Source organism: Myotis daubentonii, chromosome 16 (assembly GCF_963259705.1).
Source record: "Myotis daubentonii chromosome 16, mMyoDau2.1, whole genome shotgun sequence".
Classification (NCBI taxonomy): domain Eukaryota; kingdom Metazoa; phylum Chordata; class Mammalia; order Chiroptera; family Vespertilionidae; genus Myotis; species Myotis daubentonii.
Genome location: NC_081855.1, coordinates 5360428 through 5383422, shown reverse-complemented (window position 1 = coordinate 5383422; position 22995 = coordinate 5360428). Strand labels below are relative to the sequence as shown.

At 43.4% G+C, this 22995-nt stretch overlaps 2 protein-coding genes across 3 annotated transcripts in view; one reads left to right on the top strand and one right to left on the bottom strand.

Annotated features, from left to right (window-relative positions):
- The first annotated feature begins 18 nt into the window (after positions 1–18).
- ZSWIM7 (zinc finger SWIM-type containing 7) lies at positions 19–18838 on the top strand. Of its 2 annotated transcripts, XR_009449052.1 has the most exons (7): positions 19–212; positions 1987–2008; positions 6318–6420; positions 13932–14036; positions 15352–15471; positions 16289–16511; positions 18539–18838. XR_009449052.1 is itself a non-coding variant. In XM_059668535.1 (6 exons), exons 1-5 carry the CDS (start codon positions 122–124, stop codon positions 15466–15468), a joined length of 438 nt encoding a protein of 145 aa, XP_059524518.1. In that variant the 5' UTR covers positions 19–121; the 3' UTR covers positions 15469–15471; positions 16289–16887. The 2 variants fall into 2 exon arrangements, 1 of the variants encoding a protein (XP_059524518.1); XM_059668535.1 differs by lacking the exon at positions 18539–18838 and having other exon boundaries at positions 16289–16887.
- Positions 17048–22995, bottom strand: part of ADORA2B (adenosine A2b receptor) — a 25360-nt gene continuing 19412 nt past the window's right edge. The window contains exon 2 of the mRNA XM_059668525.1: positions 17048–18042. Within this exon, the coding sequence (XP_059524508.1) occupies positions 17379–18042 (664 nt within the window). The 3' untranslated portion in view covers positions 17048–17378. The remainder of the gene's footprint in view (positions 18043–22995) is intronic.

Below are 22995 nucleotides of genomic sequence, written 5' to 3'. Positions count from 1 at the left end.
GACGTAAGTGGACGTCACTGCGCCGCGCGGCGCCCCGCCCGCGGCCGGTGCTCGGCTCCCTCCGCAGAGCCGCCCGCGCGGTGCTCCGCGGGACTTCAGAGGAGGCCGCGCCCGCAGGCCGATGGCTGCGGCCTCGCGGGCGGTCACGCTGCCGGCCGTGGTGGAGGAGCTCCTGAGCGAGATGGCCGCGGCGGTGCGGGAAAGCGCGCGCGGTGCGGGCCGAGGGCGCGGGCGCGGGCGGGCGGGCGTGTGGGGGGCGGGAGCAGGGGAGGCCGGGCGGGCGGGCTCCCGAGCCCACAGGCCTAGAGGAAGGTAAAAGCTTAACTTATTAAACGTGTCGGCACTCTTTTTTTTTCTCAAAATCTGTTAACTTTAATCCTTTCACATACTTTGTTCAGCAAATAAGTATTTTAGGGCCACAAAACCCAAATGCACAGGCAGTGACTGGTGAAACCTGAATATTGTGCAGGCACTTCTCCCCGCGGGCCAGCAGAGGGCGCTCTGAACACGCGCGGCTTCCGCTCTGAACAAACGCACCGACTGGAGGGAGCCGGGGGGAGCCGCTCCGCCAGTGCACCCATGGCCATTGAGGAAATAGATTAGGCCTCAGAACTGCCGCTGCTTACTCGCTGGGCTGGCACTTGTGTTAAAAGGACTGCACTTTTAAAGGGCTTATCTGGAGTTACTGCTTTTTAAGAATTGGGAAGAGCAAAGCCAGTCTTTTTTTCTCATTTCAGTTAAAACTAATGCTATATATATGCTTCAAAGATGAGGCCAGCCAGGAATTCAAACGCCTTCCAGTCCCAAAAAGGGTCGGTAAAAAGTCAGCCTGGTGTCAACTCTGTGGTCGCCGGGACTGCGCCCTGTCCCAGGGCCTTGGCGCTGCGCTGAGGCCGGTTTGCAGGCCGCCATGGAGGCCTGGTCATTTTCAGCAGAACTGTCTTCTGCTGTTTAAAAAGCTGCGCTAGACAGTCATACTCTCCCCGACCACCCCCTTTCCGGGGTAATACCTCTCAGAGCATGTGTATGATGTGAAACTAGGCACCGCCGAGCCATGTAGGAAGCTAGGATTACTTTTCCTTTCCTCTGTAACAACTTTTCCTGGAGTTGCAGCTGTGTGTACATTGGCTTCTTTAGTTTTCTGTATGTTTATCCCTCACTCAACCTCAAGCTCATCATCAGTGCTCAAAACCTGTCCGCTAGGTGTTGAGACGAACGAGATGTTTTATCAGCTTCATTTTCCTGTGGACCGGCTGCTCTCCAGGCTCTCTCCACAGCTCCCTCCACCACTCTTATCCCAGGATTCCCATTACTGATGGTGAACCTTATGTTCCTACAATTTTTGTTTTCTTAGTCTGCTGCTTCATTTCATAGAACCCACTAGATGTCCGGTGCACGACATTTGTGCAGGGGTGGGGGGGAGTCCCTCAGCCCAGCCTGCACCCTTTCCAATCCAGGACCCTCAGGGGATGTCGGACTGCTAGGATCAGGCCTAAACCAGCAGTCGGACATCCATCTCTCAATCCAAGACCGCTGGCTCCTAACCGCTTGCCTGTCTGCCTGATCTCCCCTAACCACTTCCCTGATTGCCCCTAATTGCTCTCCCCTGCTGGCCTGATGGCCCCTAACCACCTCTGCCTCAGCCCCACCACTTTGGCTTTGTCTAGTCTAATTAGCATATTACCCTTTTATTAGTATAGATACTGACTGTAGCAACTTCTTGAAGGAAAGGTACATGAAATGTACTTTTTGAGGTTTTACATGTCTGAAAAGGTTCTTTTTCTTTCTTAGATATTGTTTCTCCCTGTCATTATCCTAGAGAGTTTATGCATTTTATTTTATTTTTTTAGTTTATGCTTTTAGAAAAGTCTTGTTATTGTTTAGTGGAATATTGGAAAGGAGTAAAATTAGATCCATGAGCTCAATTTTATGTTTGTGGTCACTGGATTAATATGATTAACTTTCTTTCCATCCCTGTTTTTACAGTTCCTGATGAGCATCTATTATTGTAAGTATATGTCTTATTATGTGTGGGGGCTTTTAGTCATTAATGTGTTTTAAAAGCCAAATCCTTTCTCTTTTTTAAAAATCTAAAAAACAAACAAACTAGAAATATTTTCTTGACATGATTATTAAAAACCCACTTCAAGTGAATAGCCAAAACCATATTTGATTGTACAAGGCATTCCCACATTGTCCTGTATACCACTTTATTTATGATTGTTTAGAAGTGTAGCTGTTACAAGAAATTAGAATACCTAAATGCAAGCAAAGACAATATCATTATTTGTAGATGATAGAACTACTTTTTTAAAACCAAGAAAATAAAGTTAAGTTCAAAAATATAGACTCTCAATAGCAACAAAACAGTGAAAGCTACCTAAAAATAAATAATATTTAATTGCATATGTGCACTTACACTTAAAAGTCCACACGAGCCCTGGCCAGTGTGGCTCAGTTGATTGAGCATTGTCCCATGCACAGAAAGGTAGCTGGTTTGATTCCTGGTCAGGGCACATGCCTGGGTTCCCTGCTTGATCTCCAGTAGGGGGCATGCAGGAGGCAGCCGGTCAATGTTTCCCTCTCATTGATATCTTTCTCTCTGTCAGTCTCTCTCTTTTCCCTCTCCCTCCCCCTCTGTTTCTCCCTACCTCTCTCTCTCTAAAGAAAACAAAAAAATTCTTTAAACTGAAAGTCCACAATATACTAGTAATTATCTTAGGGGGAATGAAAGAGATAGAATTTAGAGAAGGGCTTTAAACTTGTTTGTTTCTTAAATTGTTTATATAAAGATTATATGTTAAAGAACTCATGATTTGACACAGAATTATCCATAGAAAATCTCCATATGTTTTTTCTAATACATTTTTAGGAAAAATTACTACTTTTAAAACAAAGAAAATAGGCAAATACTAAAAGAATGCAATTTACCAAAAAACTTTGGGGGGGGGAAGGTAAATCTTACTAGTGGTCATAAAAATATAAACTAAAATAATGAGATAACTTTCCATCTATAAAAATGACTACCACAGAAAAAAGGTTGGTAAGAATATTCCAGATGTTGGCAAGAACATGGAGAAAAAGATAATTGATGCCCTGCCAATAGGAGTGTAAATTGGAAGGTAATCTGGCAACAGGCAATAGGAGCTTTAAAACGTACACATTCTTTGATTCAGAATTCCACTTATAAGAATGTACCCAAGGAAGTAATCATGGATGTTCATAAAGATTTTGCAGTGAACATTCCTCCATATTGTTTATGGTAGCAAAAAAAAAAAAGCGCAAAAAGAGCCCACCACACAAACCTGGAAATAATCTAATTCAGATTAGATTTAATAAACTATCCATAAATAGAGTCTGGGAAAAATAATTCATCTTTACAGTGGAATTCTTTGTAACTGTTAAAAGTGATAAAGAAAAATATTGCTTTCAAGAGATATTCACAAGCCCTAGCTGGTTTGGCTCAGTGGATAGAGCGTCGGCTTGCAGACTGAGGGGTCCTGGGTTCAATTCTGGTTGGGGGTACATGCCTGGGTTTCGGGCTCGATCCCCAGTGAGAGATGTGCAGGAGGCAGCTGATCAATGATTCTCTCTCATCATTAATGTTTCTCTTCCTCTCCCTTCCTCTCTGAAATCAATAATATATTTTAAAAAGAAAGAGAGATGTTCACAATGTTACAAGGTGGACAAGGCAGGTTAAAATTTTTTATTAGATCCATTTTTACAGTTAACTGTGATAAAGTTATCACCAAATTTTTTCCTTTGTTCATAGATAATCTATATGTTTAATGTAGGAATTTGAAAAACTATTCCCATTCCAGTAGTTTTTTTAATAAAGAGACTAGTTTGTTGGAAAATGAAGAAGTTAAATATTTTAATTTTAAAGTCTTAGTAGTTCTGTCTTCTTATGTGTCAACACATATGAATTCTTTAAAACAGTAACATTTTAGCCCGGCGGCGTGGCTCAGTGGTTGAGTGTCGACCTATGAGCCAGAAGGTCACGGTTCGATTCCCAGTCAGGGCGCATGTCCGGGTTGCAGACTTGGTCCCCAGCATTGGATGTGCAGGAGGCAGCCAATTTAATGAGTCTTTCTCATCATTGATATTTTTTAAAATATATTTTTATTGATTTCAGAGAGGAAGGGAGAGGGAGAAAGAGATAGAAATATCAATGGCCCCAGCTGGTTTGGCTCAGTGGATAGAGCGTTAGCCTGGAGACTGAAGGGTCCCAGGTTCGATTCCAGTCAAGGGCACATGCCTGGGTTGCGGGCTCAATCCCCAGTAGGGGGCGTGCAGGAGGCAGTCGATCAATGATTCTCTCTCATCATTGATGTTTCTATTTTTCTATCCCTCTCCCTTCCCCTCTGAAATCAATAAAAATATATTTTAAAAAAAAAAGAAAAGAAATATCAATGATGAGAGAGAATTATTGATCAGCTACCTCCTGCATGCCTCCCCCTCCCCCAGCCCCCTCGGAGATCAAGCCCACAACCCAGGCATGTGCCCTTGACCGGAATTGAACCTGGGGCCCTTCAATCCGCAGGCTGACGCTCTAGCCCAGGGGTGGGCAAACTTTTTGACTCGAGGGCCACAATGGGTTCTTAAACTGGACCGGAGGGCCGGAACAAAAGCATGGATGGAGTGTTTGTGTGAACTAATATAAATTCAAAGTAAACATCATTACATAAAAGGGTACGGTCTTTTTTTTTTTTTTTTTTTTTTTTTAGTTTTATTCATTTCAAAGGGGCCGGATCCGGCCCGCGGACTGTAGTTTGCCCATGGCTGCTCTAGCCACTGGGCAAAACCAGCTGGAGCTCATCAGTGAGATTTCTCTCTCTCCCTCACTTTTCCTCTCTGAAATCAATAAGAAAAAATATATACATTTTTAAAATAAATAAATAAAACATTAATTTTTCAGTTTTAGTTCAACCCAACCATTTTATTTTCCAGTTCATAAAAATAATCCATACTCATTAAAAAAAATGTTCTTGGAAAATAAAACATAAAAAGCAACAACAATCATACCACCCAATGATAATCACTATTACATATTGGTTTATTGCCTTCTGGTTTTAAAAAAAAGGTTTATTTTGAGATGATTGTAGTTCTTTAAAGAAAAATTAACACGATTGAGAGTTTCTAAATATATAATTTTGTGTCTAACCTTTCCTACCTAATATAATTTTCCCACATAATTTTTTTCTGATATGTCATTAACAGCTGAATGGCTTTTATTATTAATGAAAAAGTACAAATTTAACACCTATCTGATGGTCAAACATGAAAAATTATAATATGGGGTTGGTGAGGATGTGGAGAAAATAGAATTCTCGTACAAGAACTGGTGGGGGTGCTATTTCCACTGTGGAAAGCTATTGGCAACACCTATTAAAATTGAAAAATGCATATATCCTAAAACCCAGCAATTTGCTTTTACTTATATACTCAGGATAAATCCTCATTTATGTGCACTAAGGGACAGGCACAGGGAAAATTGAATATTATTTATAATAGTGTAAAGTGGAAGTTATCAGAGTGCCCATTGATAGGATGCTTATAAAAGAAGTATTTACATGCTACTTTTATATATATGTATAATGGAATATTCTTCAAAAGGTAATTAAAATTTAAAATTTTTGTTCTTTTTTTGTTGTTGTTAATCCTCACCCGAAGATAGAGTGTAAGCGAGAGGGGCGGGGGACAAAGAAAAAAAACATGGATGTGAAAGATACACATCGATTGGTTGCCTCTGGCACGTGCCGCAACCCAGAGCCAGGGATTGAACCTGAAACCCAGGTCCATGCCATTGACCAGGAATCGGACCCGAGACCTTTCGGTGCGTGGGCCCACCTTCTAACCACTGAGCAACACTGGCCAGGGCAGCTTGCATCATTTTCAAAAGCATGTTGAGTAGGAAGAAAGTTACCAACAAGCCTACAATGTATCTTTTGTTTTAACTTTTAAAACGGTACCACATATCCATGTGTATAAAAATACATACACACATACTGTATATAATAAAATATAAAAACATTAATAGGAAAGAAGCCAACAAAAGCCTATGGTTGTCTCAGGAATGAACGGAAGTTGGGAAGAAGAATAGGAAGCACTATGAGGCATAAAGAGGGCTTCTTCATTTGTAAATAACATGTTAACATTTATTCTGGGGGATTGATTACATGGATTTTGCTATATTATCTTTTTTTCCAAGCTAAAATGAATTAAAATTTTTTGAATGCTGCGAGTGATGCTTTGGGTCAAATTACTGAGGTGAGTTTTAGAGTCACAGTCTAACCTGAGACCTTTCTATTTCTCAGGCTGAAGTTTGTCTTTGGCTCATCAGCCCTCCAGGCCTTGGACCTAGTTGATCGACAGTCCATCACTTTAATCTCGTCGCCCAGTGGGAGGCATGTTTACCAGGTAGAAATCTAGAGGTGGGATTATCTCAACAGAAACCCCTTAGGGCAAAATGTTTTCAAGAATCTCTGTGGAAGCTGGTGACCAGCTTTAAGTATTTCCTACACTGTTGAAAAGCATTTGACCAAACTTAGTACAGAAAATTAGTGTATTAGTCATTAAATAAGATAAATATGACCAATTAACCCTACGTAACCACAATGTATAGAGCCAGCAGTGATGTGGAGGGCTCTTCTCAGATCTAATGGAGTGTACTTGACTTTTGCTTTTCCCCCCAAATGTATTGACATCTTCACCTTGTTCATAATCTCTTGCTTATAAACAAAATCCAAAATGCATTTTAAGCCAAAACCGGTTTGGCTCAGTGGATAGAGCGTCGGCCTGCGGACTGAAAGGTCCCAGGTTCGGTTCCGGTCAAGGGCATGTACCTGTGTTGCGGGCACATCCCCAGTAGGAGATGTGCAGGAGGCAGCTGATCGATGTTTCTCTCTTATCGATGTTTCTAACTTTCTATCTCTCTCCCTTCCTCTCTGTGAAAAATCAATAAAAAAAATATATTTAAAAAAAAATGCATTTTAAGGTCCTTCCACATGCTCAAATTCATCAGAAATGATCTTTTAAAAGTGTTGTCAGGAAATGTTTATTAAGGGTCAAACTGCACTAAATGCAGACAATCTAGTTGGACTTTAGTTTTGCCTCTAGAGTTTAACACAGGTAGATTTCTAAAGTAACAGCCTCTTTTCAGGCTTTGAGTTACTTTCACATGTTGATAATTCTCATCAAAAACCCAGCAATGTATTTTTTCAGGAAACTGAGATGCAGAAAATAAAACTAATGGTCACTGCTGGCGGCTGGGATTTGTAACTGCTATCCCACACTGCCTGTTTTCATATAAAGAGTGAGCCAGACTCCAACCAACCCCCAACCTTCCAGGTTAGCTGTATGAGACAACGGTAAGTGCAGCTGGTATTGAGGGAAGGGAATATTGAGTGAAATAAAAATATTGGCAGTGATCTCTAAAATTTTATGTCTGGCTTGGAAGGCGATAAAAGAAGCTGTCAGTTCTTATAAATGAAATAGAGGTCTGGTGCATGAAATTTGTGCACAGAGGGGGAGAGGGGATCCCCTCAGCCCGGCCTGCACCCTCAGAGGATGTCCAACTGCTGGCTTAGGCCTAAACCAGCAGTCGGACATCCCTCTCGCAATCCAGGACACTGCATGCACTAATGACCATACTTTTCATACAGGTGAAAGGCATCTTGCTGTTGTACGGTGTGCTACATTTTTTTGCCCTGATTAGAAAAAGTACATAACATGATCCTTCTGAGGCAGTAGTACCATTTTCCCCATCTTATGGGTGGAAAAACTGAAGCAGAGAGAAGTTAAGTAATTGGCTTTGTCACACAGAAGTGTCAGAATCAGGGCTGACCACAAAATGTGCAAGCCAGAGTCCATGCATGTCATCGTTGCATCATCCTGTTTTTTCATTGTCAGAGTAGCCTTGCCAGGTTTTAATTTTTAAATCTAAGAGACTGTTCCCATATATAGGGTAGGGTCCCTAAGCCTGACCAGCGATCAGGGCCAATCTGTGGGGTGACTTGCAGGCGGGGCGATCAGGGGGGACCCCAGCTGGCACCTGCCTTGGCTGGTGGCCTGGTGCCACCCGTGTTTGGTGGCTCCGCCCCCAATCGCCGCTGCTGCTTGCCTCCCAGGGGGCATCATAGCACCGCTGGTCGGTCAGTTTGCATATTAGGGCTTTATTATATAGGATTTCAGGCCCTGCTGAAGACCAGGAATGGGGGAATATATCCGTGTTTGGATTCTGGTTAATTTGCAATGAACTTCTCAGAGCTGAGACTATGTCAATTAATTCTGAGTGAGTGAATGACCTGAGCAAAGCCTGCTGGGCCAATAGTGCCTTTGCTTAGTGAATTAACTTGCCATTCCACACAGTAGTATAACATAGCCGACCTGGCAAAATCTTCATACATTTCTTTCCTAAGGAAAATGGGGTAATTGGTGTTGGATGTTGTGGCTAAAACTTTTGGATTGTGTTTACTTTTTTTTTTTTTAATTTTAATTTTTTTAAAATATATTTTATTGATTTTTTACAGAGAGGAAGGGAGAGGGATAGAGAGCCAGAAACATCGATGAGAGAGAAACATCAGCTGCCTCCTGCACACTCCCTGCTGGGGATGTGCCCGCAACCAAGGTACATGCCCTTGACCGGAATCGAACCTGGGACCCTTGAGTCCGCAGGCCGACGCTCTGTCCACTGAGCCAAACCGGTTTGGGCGGATTGTGTTTACTTAAAAGAGGCTGCCCATTAGAATTTTCTTCTGGTGAATTTATAGATTAATAATCAGAGCTATTAAATAATGTTTGTAACTGAGAAGATATTTTTTTTCCTTGTTTTTATTTTGTTGTTGTTGTTGTTGTTGTGAGGAAAAGAATACTAAAATGCTAATGACCTACTGCTAGGTGACCACACTGCTGTGTAAAATAATAAGGACCTTTCCAAGTACAGTGGGGCCTTGACTTACGAGTGTCTGACTAACGAGTTTTTTGAGATACCAGCTATCTCTTGGCCGATTTTTTGCATTGAGTTGACAGAGTAATTTGAGTTAACGAGCTCCTTAACGAGCTCGGTCTCGGAACGAATTAAACTCGTAAGTCAAGGTCCCACTGTAATATGATGAATTAACCAAGTACAGGTCCCCCAACCAGCACTCCTCTGAGCACAGCTATAGATGAATAACTGCTAAGATGTGTTCAGTGTAGGGGGCACTGATTCTTGTTATGCCCAGAATTCAAGATCCCCAAGATACCACGCCAGGGAGCCAGTCCGATGCAAAAGCAGAAGGTCCTTTATTGAGTTAGCTAACCCGACCCGGGCCTCCAGTCGACGCAGCGACCGGAAAACCGAGTGATATCCATGAGAAAATCAGGGCTTTAATAGTGAGGGGAGGGGGCTAGCTGTGGGCCCTTCGGATTGGCCAGGCACCAAGTCGGGTCTTGTTGCACAGGATGTGGTCATCTCTATGGCGCGAACATCCCTTGCTTGTCATTAGAAATCCCGGGCGTGGCCAGCAGGGGCCTGGGCTTCCGGGAAGAAGGCACTCTTCTGAGCACATGGCCTCTGCCCCAACATGGAGGATCCAGGGTAGGATGGAGGGCATAGCCCTCGCCCTTTCAATTCTCAGCCTGCTACTTGCATATTTACTAAAAAGCCAACTTCTTTCTACCACAAAAGAAAGTGAATGAAATAGCAAAGCTATATAAAGAGTCAGAAAGTAGAAAAGACAACACTCATTTGATTTCAAAGCACAAAGAATGAATTAAAGAACCATGCTGCCAAACAAAACTACCTCTTTGCCTCTTTTCACTCAACCTTTTATTAATAAGTTGGACTTGCAGAGTATAAATGGGGTTAAGATTTGAAAGCTTGGTCTTCGTTCACAACATTCATTTCTATACCTCATTGTCTTTAAATGGAACAAAGTGAATCCAGTTTTCCTTTTCCCAGCCTCATTTTTCCCATTTTGCTGATTCCACTCACCTCTACTCCTCCCTTGTCAACATTTGCTCTTGACAAAAGCTATATTGGCATTTGTGTTTATTATCATATGAATTTAACTCAATTACTTGCATTTTCTGCCTTATCCCTCTTTATGGACAGAACTATTGTGTGCCTAGTAATGCTACATATACTAAGTGGAAGTATTGCCAGAGTTTCTGAAATCAACCCACACAAAAAAACATGTTCCATTTTAAATCAAGTCTCATACAAGTAGCACTGAGTGGCTGGCTCTAGGATTTTCTTGAAGTCAGTGCAAAATATATATTGTTAGTAGAACAACAAGAAATCACTCAGGATCCTCTGTGACGTTTGCCCAGGCGGGGAACGTTGGTTTCCTCCGTCACTGAAGCAAGCAAGCCTCATGTTTGCTTCAAGCTGCCTGGCTGCTGGCCGCCATCTTAGCTGGCAGTTAATTTGCATATCGCCCTGATTAGCCAATGGGAAGGGTAGCAGAGGTATGGCTAATTACCATGTTTCTCTTTTATTAGATAGGATTGCTTTATTTGTCATAAAAATGGTAACTTCCTAGAATATGGTTGTCAGCTTAGACTTTGAATCTTATATACACCCTCAAGTTAACCTGAATGGGTGTATATTACAGTTTCATTGAATTGTAATATAGTAAGAATTTGGCTTAATTCAAAGGTTCTGAAATGATGAAAGTTGAATCAGGCATTGCCTTGATACCTGCTAGTTATTTTCCCATAGTTCAACTTTCCAATATTCTTCCTGTCCTCCAGGTATAATGGTAATTGTGCTAAAGTCGCCATTAAGTTTTGGTCACTTGAGGGTTTTTTTTATAAACATTCTTGGTTCACCTAGGAAGAGGGATGCATGTCAGGAAAGGCTAAGTTATGCTGTGGTGACAATGACCCCAAAATTTCAAGGGCTTACAGTTTTATATGTCATTCATGCTGCAGATCCATTAAAAGTCAGTGCAGCTCTGCTCTAAAACATTTTCCTCGAGGGTCCCAGTTGGTGGAGAAGCCCTCCCTATGTAGACCCCTGGATCTCACCAGAGAGGAAAGGAGGACATGGGATGCATCAATTTTTACGTTTCTGCTTGATTACTCAGTTTACTGGCTAAAGCAGGTCACATAGCCAGGCTGTACTTAATAGGGCAGGAATGTGTAATCCTCTTTCAGAGAGAGGCACCCAACACGGAGAACAATAAGTACACAGTTTACCGCTGGGGTGGCTCCTAAGAGGCTTGGAGCTGTCATAAAGCTGTGCCTGTGAGTGATGGCCCTCTAAGGTGGGTCACCCTCCTTAGAACCTCACTGAAGCCACAGCAGACTTCCTCCAAGGGCCGTTCCTGCACGTCCGGCCATGGGCCTGCGTGTCCTTTTCTGCATGTTTCTTTTTTTAAAAGTTCTCTCCTCAGGGTCAATTCCAGACTATGTATGTATGGGAGCTGGGAGCAGTTCCCATAAGAGGTGGTCATGTTTCTATTGAAGGTAAAGGAAGTAGGTGATCCCTAAGGTCAATCTCCAGTTCCAAACCTTTTTCAGATTTTTGCCTGAATATTGGGTTCACTAGTTGTTCACTGCTAGATAAGGAAGGAGCAGATTCATAATTTGCTGTCTCTTTATGGTATTTACTGCCTCAGGTGGTTAAACATTGTATTTTTAGTCTGAGCCAGCCTTTGAAAGGATCAGGCAAGGGAAACTAGAATTTCTCCCCCTCTGTAAATCACCAGGCATTAATTTATTCAGCATAATCCAGAGTATTCTGATAGTGGGCCAATACCAATGTGGAATTCCAGGGGCTTCTGCTGAACTTTATATCCAGAAAGAAGAGGTAACGGGCGATAACTGAGGCTGAAGAGATCTAATGTTTTAGTCATTGGTAATACTTTAGAGACCCAAGCATTATCATGTTGCTGCTGGGTGTTGGTGGGTTTTCTTTAGGGAAAAGAGTCTACTTTAATGCTCTCCCTTAAGTTTTCCAAGACAGCCCCAGCTGGTGTGGCTCAGTGGATAGAGCGTCGGCCTGGGGACAGAAGGGCCCTGGGTTTGATTCCAGTCAAGGGCACATGCCCAGGTCGTGGGCTCAATCCTCAGTGAGGGGCGTGCAGGAGGCAGCCGATCAGTGATTCTCATCATTGATGTTTCTATCTCCCTCTCCCTTCCTCTCTGAAATAAATGAATATATTAAGTTTTCCAAGGCACACTAGGGAAATTCCTCCACTGATACTCTGTGATGTAGGTGATACGTTAAAAACATCTCAGTGCCTCACGGGAAAGGATGTGAGTTTTTTGATACCTGACTTGTCACTGAGGCTGAAATCTTTAATGGGTATATAGTAGGTTTCTTATCCAGTCCTTGGCAGTTCTGGCCAATCTAGCAGTCCCTAAGGAATTGTGCTGATTTGCTCAGAAACCTGCAGTGACATGGCCACACTGAGTCAACGGACATCAGACAGAGCACAGCCCCTGAACACTGCTGTTCTTTGGCCGAAGCCTTACCTGTTGTGTTATTTTTTGTGGGGGAGGAAGAGGAAAGAATCCTAGGAGGGCTGGCATTTTTTTTTTCAAAATAAAAAAGTCCTGGCCTTTTCATTTAGATTGCTATCTAGAGCCTCAACCTAATTTTAAAGCCCTGGGGCAGATTCCTGAGTGGCAGTTCCTGGTGAAACAACCCTCAGGATGTTTCTGCTTCCCTGGGGTACTGATCTTACATTTCCGGTTTGGAAAGTCACTGCAGGGATGCAGCGCTCCCCGTTTTTGTTTGGGCTGCTTGTGATGGACTTGATTACACAAGTGGCTTCTTCAGGACGTTGGTCACAGATGCATCATATTTCCCTGTGGGTCTCCTTTTTTGTCTCTTGATTGCCACAAGGCTGCTTGTTTTGGACAGGGCCTCTCCCCACCCTTCACATTCTCTGCTTCCCTTCCATCCTGCCAGACGGTCCGGGCTTGCCTCTTTCAGAGACCTACATCCTAAGCAGCCTAGTCATCCCTCTTGCAAAGTTCTTTATTTTCTCTGCTCTCCGATGCTTTTCAAAAACCTTTTCCCGCTTCTTTCTGAAATCTTTTTGCCTCACTACTTTGATTCAGCATAATCCAGAGTATTCTGATAGTGGACCAGTCCAGTCAATGTGGGATTCCAGGGGCTTCTGCTGAACTTTATATCTAGAGAGAAGAGGTAACAGGCGATAACTAAGGCTGAAGAGATCTAATGTTTTATTCATTGGTAATACTTTGGAGACCCAATAATTATCATACTCTCTTTTTTAAAAAATATGTATTTTTATTGATTTCAGAGAGGAAGGGAGACGGGGGGGGAGAGAGAGAGAGAGAGAGAGAGAGAGAGAGAGAGAGAGAGAGAGAGAGAGAAACATCAGGTGAGGGAGAATCATGGATCAGCTGCCTCCTGCACGCCCCCTACTGGGGATTGAGCCTGCAACCCGGGCATTGCCCTAACTGGATTCGAACCCGGGACCCTTCAGTCTGCAGTTCGATGCTCTATCCACAGAGCCACAACAGCCAGGGCTTATCGTACTCTCTTAAGGTTGTGGTAGAAGCTTTAGAAATTTGCAAACATGCTGTGAAATACCATAGGTTAAATAAGAAACACCACAATAAAAGGTAGATGAAGGAGCGCCCGCCCCACCCCACCCCCTTTGTAGTCATCCCCTGGAGTTGGCCCTCTGAATCACTACATAGAGGAACAACGTGGTTTGTGTAGATGGTTCACCTAGCCTACAACTCTTCAGTTTCATTGCATAAAGTCGTCAAGGGGAGAGCTCTGAGGAGGGGAGAGTCTGCACACAGGGAAATTGAGATTACACTTTTTTTTTGCAAAACGTAACTGCAGTTCTTCCCGGTGCAATTTGCAGAGTAACTCTGAGTCATTAAGTAAAGTCAAGGGAAGGAAGCAGTTTTCCAGCACAGCTTTTGGAGTTTGGTCCCATCTGTCCTTTCCTTTCTAGGTGCTCGGAAGTTCTGGCAAAACATACACGTGTTTGGCTTCTTGTCATTACTGTTCATGTCCTGCGTTTGCCTTCTCCGTGCTCCGGAAGAGTGACAGCCTGCTGGTGAGGATGGCGCGGTCTCTTCCCACTGCCATTGAATTAGGGAAGAAATTGGTAGCCCTTACTTCATGGCTTAAAAGTTGTACAACGTGGGAATTTTACTACATGTTGAAACAACTTGTTTATTATCTTTGACCTCAGTTAGTAATCTCCCTTGGGTTTAACCTCCCAAAATGCTGTGTCATTTTTAGAAATACATCAACCCCAGTTTATTACTGAAAGGGTAATGGACAAAGCGTTTGGGAGGTCAAGATAGTCCTGAATGGGTTGGCACTGAAAAGCTGGCACTGGGGGATGAGGTAACCCAGTAAATGTATGAACCAAACTGGAACCAAGTTGGCAACTTTCCATGTCCCCAGCTCCAGCCATGAGGTGTTTCTTCCCACTGCCCATAGAACAGCCTGGCACTTCCACCTGAGGCAGGAGAGCACAGTGGTGCCTTTGCCTATTTCACATGAGTCCAGAGCCTCAAGCAAGGAAAAGACATACAACTCTTTACTCCAAGGAGAAAGCACCACTCACCTGAGAGTAGGTAGCTATTTTTTAAGTCTTGCCAAAGAAGAAAATTATAGCATCCATCCCATTCTTACCCTTTGTTTTACACTCTTGACTTCATTAAACATCTTGGGAACTCGGTAGCAAATTGGGTATCCCATTGTACGAGTGGCTACATTCATAGCTGATGTGCCATAAGCTTATTTCACTGGTAAGTGACATGATTACACCAGGCCCCTTCAATATCTAAAGCCGCATTGTGGGTTCAGTGATACAAGGTCCAACATAGATCATCTCTCCAGAACTGTGTACAGGCTGGTGTATGTGAGGGTTCTGCCAGCCCACCTTTACCCCTCCGCCCCCGCTCATCCCCAGAAGTGCAACAGGTTAAAGAAGCAGACTAGATTCTGAGCACATGGTTCAAATGGGGACAAGAGCTGTTCTCAGGAAGGAGCTGTCAGATGTAAGTGAGATCACGTGAAGCACCTAGTAACGCTGCTTCAGGAAGGCTAATCATGGCTGTTAGCAGCTTTCTGAAGGTGAGGAAGAAAGAAGTATGACTTAGGACTCAGATGAGGAGCCTGTTGTGGTTATATACCTGTGCCAGCCTGTTTCCCACACAGCAGGCTAAGGAAAGCTTCCTTTGTGCCCTCTGACTTCTAGAAAGAATACATCAGCCGCAGCTGTGTCTGCAGTTTCTAAGCAGTGCGTTAAAGGCCCATAGTCTGTGCCCCACTCCTTTCCGGCTGCTGTAATGGTAGTGCGAGGCCTTGGTTAGCCTGGCCGTCGCAGTTTCTAACCGTCTGTGTGTTTTATATTCCAGTGCAAGCATCTCTTGGCAGTTTATCTTAGTCAGGTTATGGGGACCTGTCAGCAGCTAAGTGTTTCGGATAAGCAATTGACGGACATATTATTGATGAAGAAGAATCAAGAAGCATAAAAGGTACAGACTATCATCTTTCGAAATAGAAGTAGCAACAAAAGTCCATTTAACCTATGGCTCCTAGGGAAGAGAGGTGAAATAGATCCAGAAAGTTGTTACTGTCCCTTTTTTCTTATGGACTATAGGAAGCACTGTGGGTGGAACCCAGGATGTGTGTATGGTGTGAAGCCCTGTACAAGTCTCATGAAAATCTGAACCAGTTTCTAAGCCCCGTGGCTAAAAAGTTTCCTAGATGGAATCAAGCATTTTAGACTTAAATAAAGCCTAATACCATGTCTTGTCCACAGTTAGATTCTTAACTGAGGTGCTGGTAATTTCAAGAGGTTGAAATGCTAGACAAAACTGAGTAGGATGAAATGTAGATGAGTAAGTGTTAATTCTTTACCTTGGGTTCAGAAAATTATTCTGCAGCAATGAAAGATCAGAGCAGAGATGTGGCCAAACAGCAGCCAAGTATAAACAGATTTACTGGGGTTCTGGTTTCAGGAGCTTCAGATCCCTGTGGTGCTGGTGCAAAAATAGCTCCAGTGGGCTGTATTGTTAGAATGGTAGTAGACCAACGGAAGTACTGGTTTTGTGCTAGATGCATTTCTGAGCTTATTTCTAGTCTGAAGAAGAAAAGGCAAGAGAGAGACCAAGAAGAGTGCTAGGAGGGAGGGAATGGGGCTGTTTGGACCCCCAGGAGAGTGCAGACGAGTTATGATGGTGGAAACGAGACAGATGCAGCACTTTTAGGTACAGCTGTCCACCGCCGGGATGGGACCCGAGGACAGGAATGTGCTGTGTGAGGGCTTATAAACCTGCATTGTCTTTACAGGGATATTGCAGAAGCAGCTGACGCGGTGAACAAACAGACGAAAAAGATCTTACAGCCTAGGAAACCTCAACCCTGTGCCCCCAAAGCGTGAGGTGCTAGTGAGTGAATGCTGTGGGAGAAGGCCACGATATTGCAGTGTTCTGTGGGGGGGGCAGAGCCTTTTGTTACGATGAGGTGTGGCCAATAAACTATGAAGATTTTTCTGCTACTTGGGAAACTTCAAGTGGGTATAAGCTTATATTTTTAAGCAGACTTTAGGATAAAGAATAGAAGGGACATGCAGCTCTATATGACAAGCCAGTGCAGCACCCTAAGCTTGATTTCTTCAAGTTTTATTTTTATTTCACCCAATATACATACACAATTGTATAATTTTACTTAGTAAAAATTTCACACTTTGAGATCCAGCAAGTTGGCAAAGCATGAAGTTGGTAGAGAAGTAAAATTCACTACTAGATCTAGGAGGGGGAAAGGGAATCCGATAGAAGAAGGATCCCACTTCTCTAGTTTCTTTCTCTAGGGTTGTTTGCTATATATGGAAAAGAATGCTATCAAAATGTTATCTGATGATGTTCTACTTAAGAACTTTCAGGAATGTCATTTCCCTAAATTAATATAGTAGTTTCTTGATCAAAGAATTATACTTTTAATTTTCTGGTCTCCTTCCTAGAAATGAGTATACATTTTTAGTATGTCCAACTTTTATTTTTCCATTGCCTCTAAGTTTAAAAAATATTTGTATTATAATAATTCACAGTGTTTCACAGAAAAATAGTTTTATTCATTTTCTACCATGAAAAAGGCAGACTTAAAAAAAAACAACATTATTTTACAATCCATTCAAGTTGTCAGCATCATCCACACAGTGAGAGCATCCAGACAGGACCATATGTATTTGTCAACCCTTGGAACCTACTAAGATCATGTACATATTAGTTAGATATGTGGTAACCTCAGGGAGATGCTCAAAAGAGGCAACCCATATGCTTGTGAGGCATGACTGTCTTTCATGTGAGGATCATCCAATCATGTCCTGTCCCTCTGTTTATTGTGGATTTGTGCCTTTTGAAGAGGACAGAGTCCATTCAGGTCATAGGCCCATGTTGAGAGCAGGCTGTGCCCCCGCCTGCCCATTCCCACTCTTGAAGACATCTGTCTGGCAGAGAACATACCTGGAGATGAGTTTGTGAAAAGTATAGCGGAAGTCTCGGTTCCTGTAGGCATAAACGATGGGATTGACAACTGAGTTGGCATGTGACAGGAGAATAGCCATATTCATTGCCCACTTGGGCTTCTCCTTAGCCTGAACTGGCTGAAAAAGGGTGACACAGTTGATGGCATGCACTGGTAGCCAGCACACAGCAAAAATCCCCACGATCATGGCCAGGGACTTAGCGGCATGGATCTCTCGCTGGAGGATGGTCCTTGAGTGGTCCATCAGCTCGGTGCGCTGAAGCTGCCTGCAGGCCACCATGAAGATCTTGATGTAGATCACTAGCATTATGAGCAGTGGGGGCAGGACACACCCAAAGAAGTTGAAATACACCATGTAGCTCATGGGGACCACATTCTCAAAAAGACACTTCACAAGGCAGCAGCTTTCATTCATGGTTCCATCCCAGGGCTCTGTGCAGTTGGTGGCACTGTCTTTACTGTTCCAGCCCAGGAAAGGGGTCAGTCCAATGCCAAAGGCAAGCACCCAGAGGACAGCAATGACTCTTCTCGCTCGGGTCCCAGTGACCAAACTCTTGTATCTGTTGAAAAGAACATCATCTGTTATTGTCATTTTATAGTTCTCCGCAACCAAGTCCAGAATCCCCTCTGCTGTTGTTCCATGACCTTTACTCCTAACAGCCGCTGAGATTCACCGTCAAAGGGTACCATGGCCTTTTACTCTCAACACTAAAGACACACAAACAGGTATAAACAGCTTTGCTCTACAAGTTCAATAAGAGTTTCATTGACTTACTAACTCACCTCTGTTTAGTGGCAAATTATGGTCAATGAAAACAAGTGTAGAAGTCTTCAGGGGTATTTTCTAATTACCCAGATACTGACCCCTGAATCTAAGTCTTCTATAAAGCACTGTTCTAGCTGGTTGAGACACATCAGTGAACAGCACACACAAAGATCCCTACTTTTAAAGGGACTCACACTCTAGTAGGGGAAACGGATAAAAAACAACAAACATGAGTTAGTAAACTATGGGGTTTGGTAGAAGGATATACGTGTAATTTTTTTTTTAAGCAGCTTAAGGAAAATCAACTGGCAGGGACAGGAGTGAAAAAGGTCTGTTAAGGGACACTTCCGTGACAAGGTGACACCTAAAGGAGTGAAAGTTGGCCCTTGGCGTCAGCACTACCTGGTGGCTCTGGTCAAGAATCCTTCTGGTCTCCCACAAATACACAAGAGGTTTGCCTTGGACTATGGCAGAATCATCCCTGAATACTTCTACTGGAGAACACGAGTCTGGCAAAGTTCCCATCTCTGCTAGCAGCAAAGTTGATAGGAATTGGGAAATACCTTAGCAAATATTAAATTTTTTTTTTTTTTAAATATATTTTATTGATTTTTTACAGAGAGGAAGGGAGAGAGATAGAGAGTTAGAAACATCGATGAGAGAGAAACATCGATCAGCTGCCTCCTGCACACCTCCTACTGGGGATGTGCCCGCAACCCAGGTACATGCCCTTGACCGGAATCGAACCTGGGACCCCTCAGTCCGCAGGCGGATGCTCTATCCACTAAACCAAACCGGTTCTGGCGAAAATATTAACTTTTAAGTAAGTTTAAACCATTAAATCGTATTTAAAAAATCACTAGAAATCAGAATATACATTATAGACATTTTGCTATAAAGTAGTCCATATGTGGCTTATAGCCAAGCTATAAATTTAGCCAATAATAACTGCTCCATAATAGATACTCAATGTAATTATTGAGTAAGTGAAATAAAATCTTTCCTTCTGGGTGGGAAGTTTGGAAATAATTAGGTACACATTACCTTAAGACTTGTCTATGGAAAGTGTCCAATTGTCTTTGTCTGTAGGATAAAGCCCATACTTTTCAGCATGACCCACAGAGCCCTCCAGGCCCCAGCCCACATACCCAGTGCCTGCCATTCCTAATCAGTGGCTCATCTGGCACAGGCTGCTCTCAATATCATATAAAACACGTGTTCTTGTTTCCAGGGTCACCACCTTTTCTGATCACTTCTCAGGTAGTGGTGGCCAGTCCCACTCTGCCTCATACACACTGGTTATAGAACTTGTTTTATCTGTTACATTTGTCCTCTCAATTAGAATGTCAACCTCTTAAGGACTAGGGCCTTGTACCTTTATATTGATATTCCCAGGACCTAACACAGTGCTTGGCACATAGTATATTCTTAATAACATGACTGTTATGAATACAGTCCTTATTTGTTACCTGATTTATTATCAAATAGCTTTATTTTTTAGTCTATTTTTCTTGATTTCAGAGAGTGGGAGAGGGAGATAGAAACATCAATGGTGAGAGAGAATCATTGATTGGCTGCCTTCTGCACGCCCCCTACTGGGGATTGAGCCCAAAACCCGGGCATGTGCCCTGAATGGGAATCGAACCCTGACCTGGTTCATAGGTTGACGCTCAACCCCTGAGCCACACAGGTCAGGCTGTTATCAAACAGCTTTAAAACAAGATTCTACTTATTGAGAATACTTGGTTCTGTGGCCTGGACAAGCAGAACTAATACAGTTTGCTGAAGAAGTTACCTGAGATCTTACCTCATAATTGGAAGTGGGAGTGATCTTAATCTCTTCTGCTCCCTATTAGAGCAGCAGTGGGCAGTTCAGTCGTGGAACCTTTACAGAAGACGTGGGCTTAGTGGCTCACTGAATTTTTCTTGGCCAATAAATCCACCCTTTCTGCTTCCTCCCTCATTCAGGAATGGAAGCCATTCCTTAAAAAAAAATGTCATTCTTGGCCATTGCCTCACCTAAGATATGAAGAATGCAATTAGTCCCCGCAGGACAACAAGGGAGCCTCTAACAGCCAAGCACTTAGAGCAGTGGTTCTCAACCTTGGCTGCACATTAGAATCACCTGGGAATCTTTTTAAAATTCTGATTTCTGGGCCTCATCCTCCGGAAATTCTGTTCTTTGTTACTAATGTTGTGGTCCCACCCCATAACAAACAGAATATCCAGAGGATGAGGCCCAGAAATCAGGATTTTAAAAAGATTCCCAGGTGATTCTAATGTGCAGCCAAGGCTGAGAACCACTGACTTAGAGTCATAGAACTTCAGATCCATGAGGCAACCTACTGGACAGCCCTGCTTCACTCCTTGGTTGTTGACAGGACGCACCTGTGTTGAATTGTGTACAACTAAATACAGGCCAGCCCTGGGGAATGAATTATATTTGGAGTATGCAAATCCTTTGGTCTGTAATGGTTGGCCGTAGATAATTCTGGCAATTAAACAAAAGAAAGTCTGCTGGGATGCTCCCAGGAAATATTACTTTTTTAAAAAATATTTTTAAAAATTGAATTTTAGAGAGAGGAAGGGAGCGGGAGGGGGGAGAGAGAGAAACACTGATGTGAGAGTGAGATATCAATCAGCTGCCTCCTGCACGCCTCTATGAGGGATTGAGCCTGCAACCCGGGCATGTGCCCTAACTGGGAATTGAGCCAGCAACCTTTCAGTGCACTGGACAATGCCCAACCAACTGAGCACACCTGCCAGGGCAGATTTTACTCCTTGATAAAAGGAGAGATTCAGGAGGAGAGTTCCTCTCATGCCCCTACCTTTCTGCATTTGATACTCTCGTGAGAGGCTGTGATGCTTAAAGCTGCAGCATTCAATTTGTGACCAAGAGGGACAGTGTGAAGACAAAGCAAATGGCAAAGCAGAAGGAAGGAAAGAGCCCGGGTCCTTGATGACATCTTTGAACCACTGCATCAGCCCTAGAGCCATCATGACTCCATGATCTAGTTCAAGAGAGAAGTAAATGTCTTGATTGCTTAAACTGCTGCTACCTACCTGGAGCGAAAGGGTTCTACAAACTGGAAGGGACTTTATCTCTTTAGTGCAACCTTCTTATTTTACAGGTAAGGAAACAAGGACACAACAGCAATATAAGAACCAAAGACCAAAGCTAAGCCAGGACTCTCAGGCCTGTGTTCCTTGGACCACATTATGCTGCTTATTTTACTTGACTTTTTTTTAAAGCAATATTAGGCACAGAGTACTCTACACATAAGGATCATGGGGTGGCTTCCCACTACAGTTCAAAACAACTGGAATCCAACCACATCTGAACTTGTCAAAACTGCTGGATCCTGCCCAGCTGGTGTGGCTCAGTGGTTGAACATAGGCCTATGAACCAGGAGATCACAGTCCGACTCCCCGTCAGGGCACATGCCTGGGTTGCAGGTTCAATCAAATAAACACACAAATACGTAATTACAAATCAGAATGAATTTGGCCAAACCAAAATGAATAGGATGCAGATAAGAGAAGACCTTAGACATGAGATATCTGGGAAGATCTCTTAAGTAGAGCTAAAAGTTGAGGAGTAAAACATTTGAAAGGTGGAGAGAAAATTATTCCAGGCAGAACGTAATGTGTAATGCTCAGACAGGAAAGGATTTTACTTTCTTAAAGAAATAAAATGTGAATGAACCTAAGATGAGGCTAGGGCCAGCTCAGCATAGGAAGGAATCTGGATTTTTTAAAAAATATATTTCTATTGATTTCAGGGAGAGGAAGAGAAAGAGAAACATCAATGATGAAAGAATCACTGACTGACTGCCTCCTGCACCAGAGCCCCACTGAAGCCAGTTCTGCTCCATAGGGTTGGTTGGCCTCTGCACAGCAGCTAAGGACAATCTTCACAACCAATCGGCCTGGGCAGGGGTGGAGGGGTGGCACCTGAAGCACCAGCTCTTGTGATAGGAGACTGCCACTGTGCTGCTACATAAGGCTACTCTACTAAGACTGGGAGATATAGCAGCTCTACCTAATACACAGAAACAAACACAGGGAGGCAACCAAAATGAGGAGACCAAGAATGAAAGAGCAGAACAAGCAATCTACTAAATGCAGAGTTCAAAACACTATCCTATCTAATAAAAGAGAAACATGGTAATTGGCGTACAACCGCTACCCTTCCCCTTGGCTAATCAGCAAGATATGCAAATTAACTGCCAGCCAAGATGGCGGCTGGCAGCCAGGCAGCTGGAAGCGAATATGAGGCTTGCTTGCTTCAGTGACGGAGGACTCCAACGTTCCCCACCTGCTACTGCAGGCCTCTGAGCTGCAACTCTAAGCAACTATGTAACAAATATAGAAGCTAAACAAAACCCCAGAAACCTGCTTTAGTCGCTGGGCTTTGCAACATTGTAAGCAAAGGCCAGAAACCTACTTTCAGCAGCAGAGGCCTAAGAGCTGGAGCCAAGCCTCAAAGCTAAAGCTGGCCCAGAATAAAAAAAAAAGAAAAAGAAAAAAAGGAGCGGTTGGGAGCTTCAGTCACCCCCAGCCTGAAAACAGCCCTCCGCCCCTCACCCAGGCTGGCCAGGCACCCCAGTGGGGACCCCCACCCTGAAGGGTGTGCGACCAGGTGCAAACAGCCATCATCCCCTCACCCAGGCTGGCCAGGCACCCCAGTGGGGACCCCCACCCTGATCCAGGACACCCTTCAGGGCAAACCAGCCGGCACCCACCC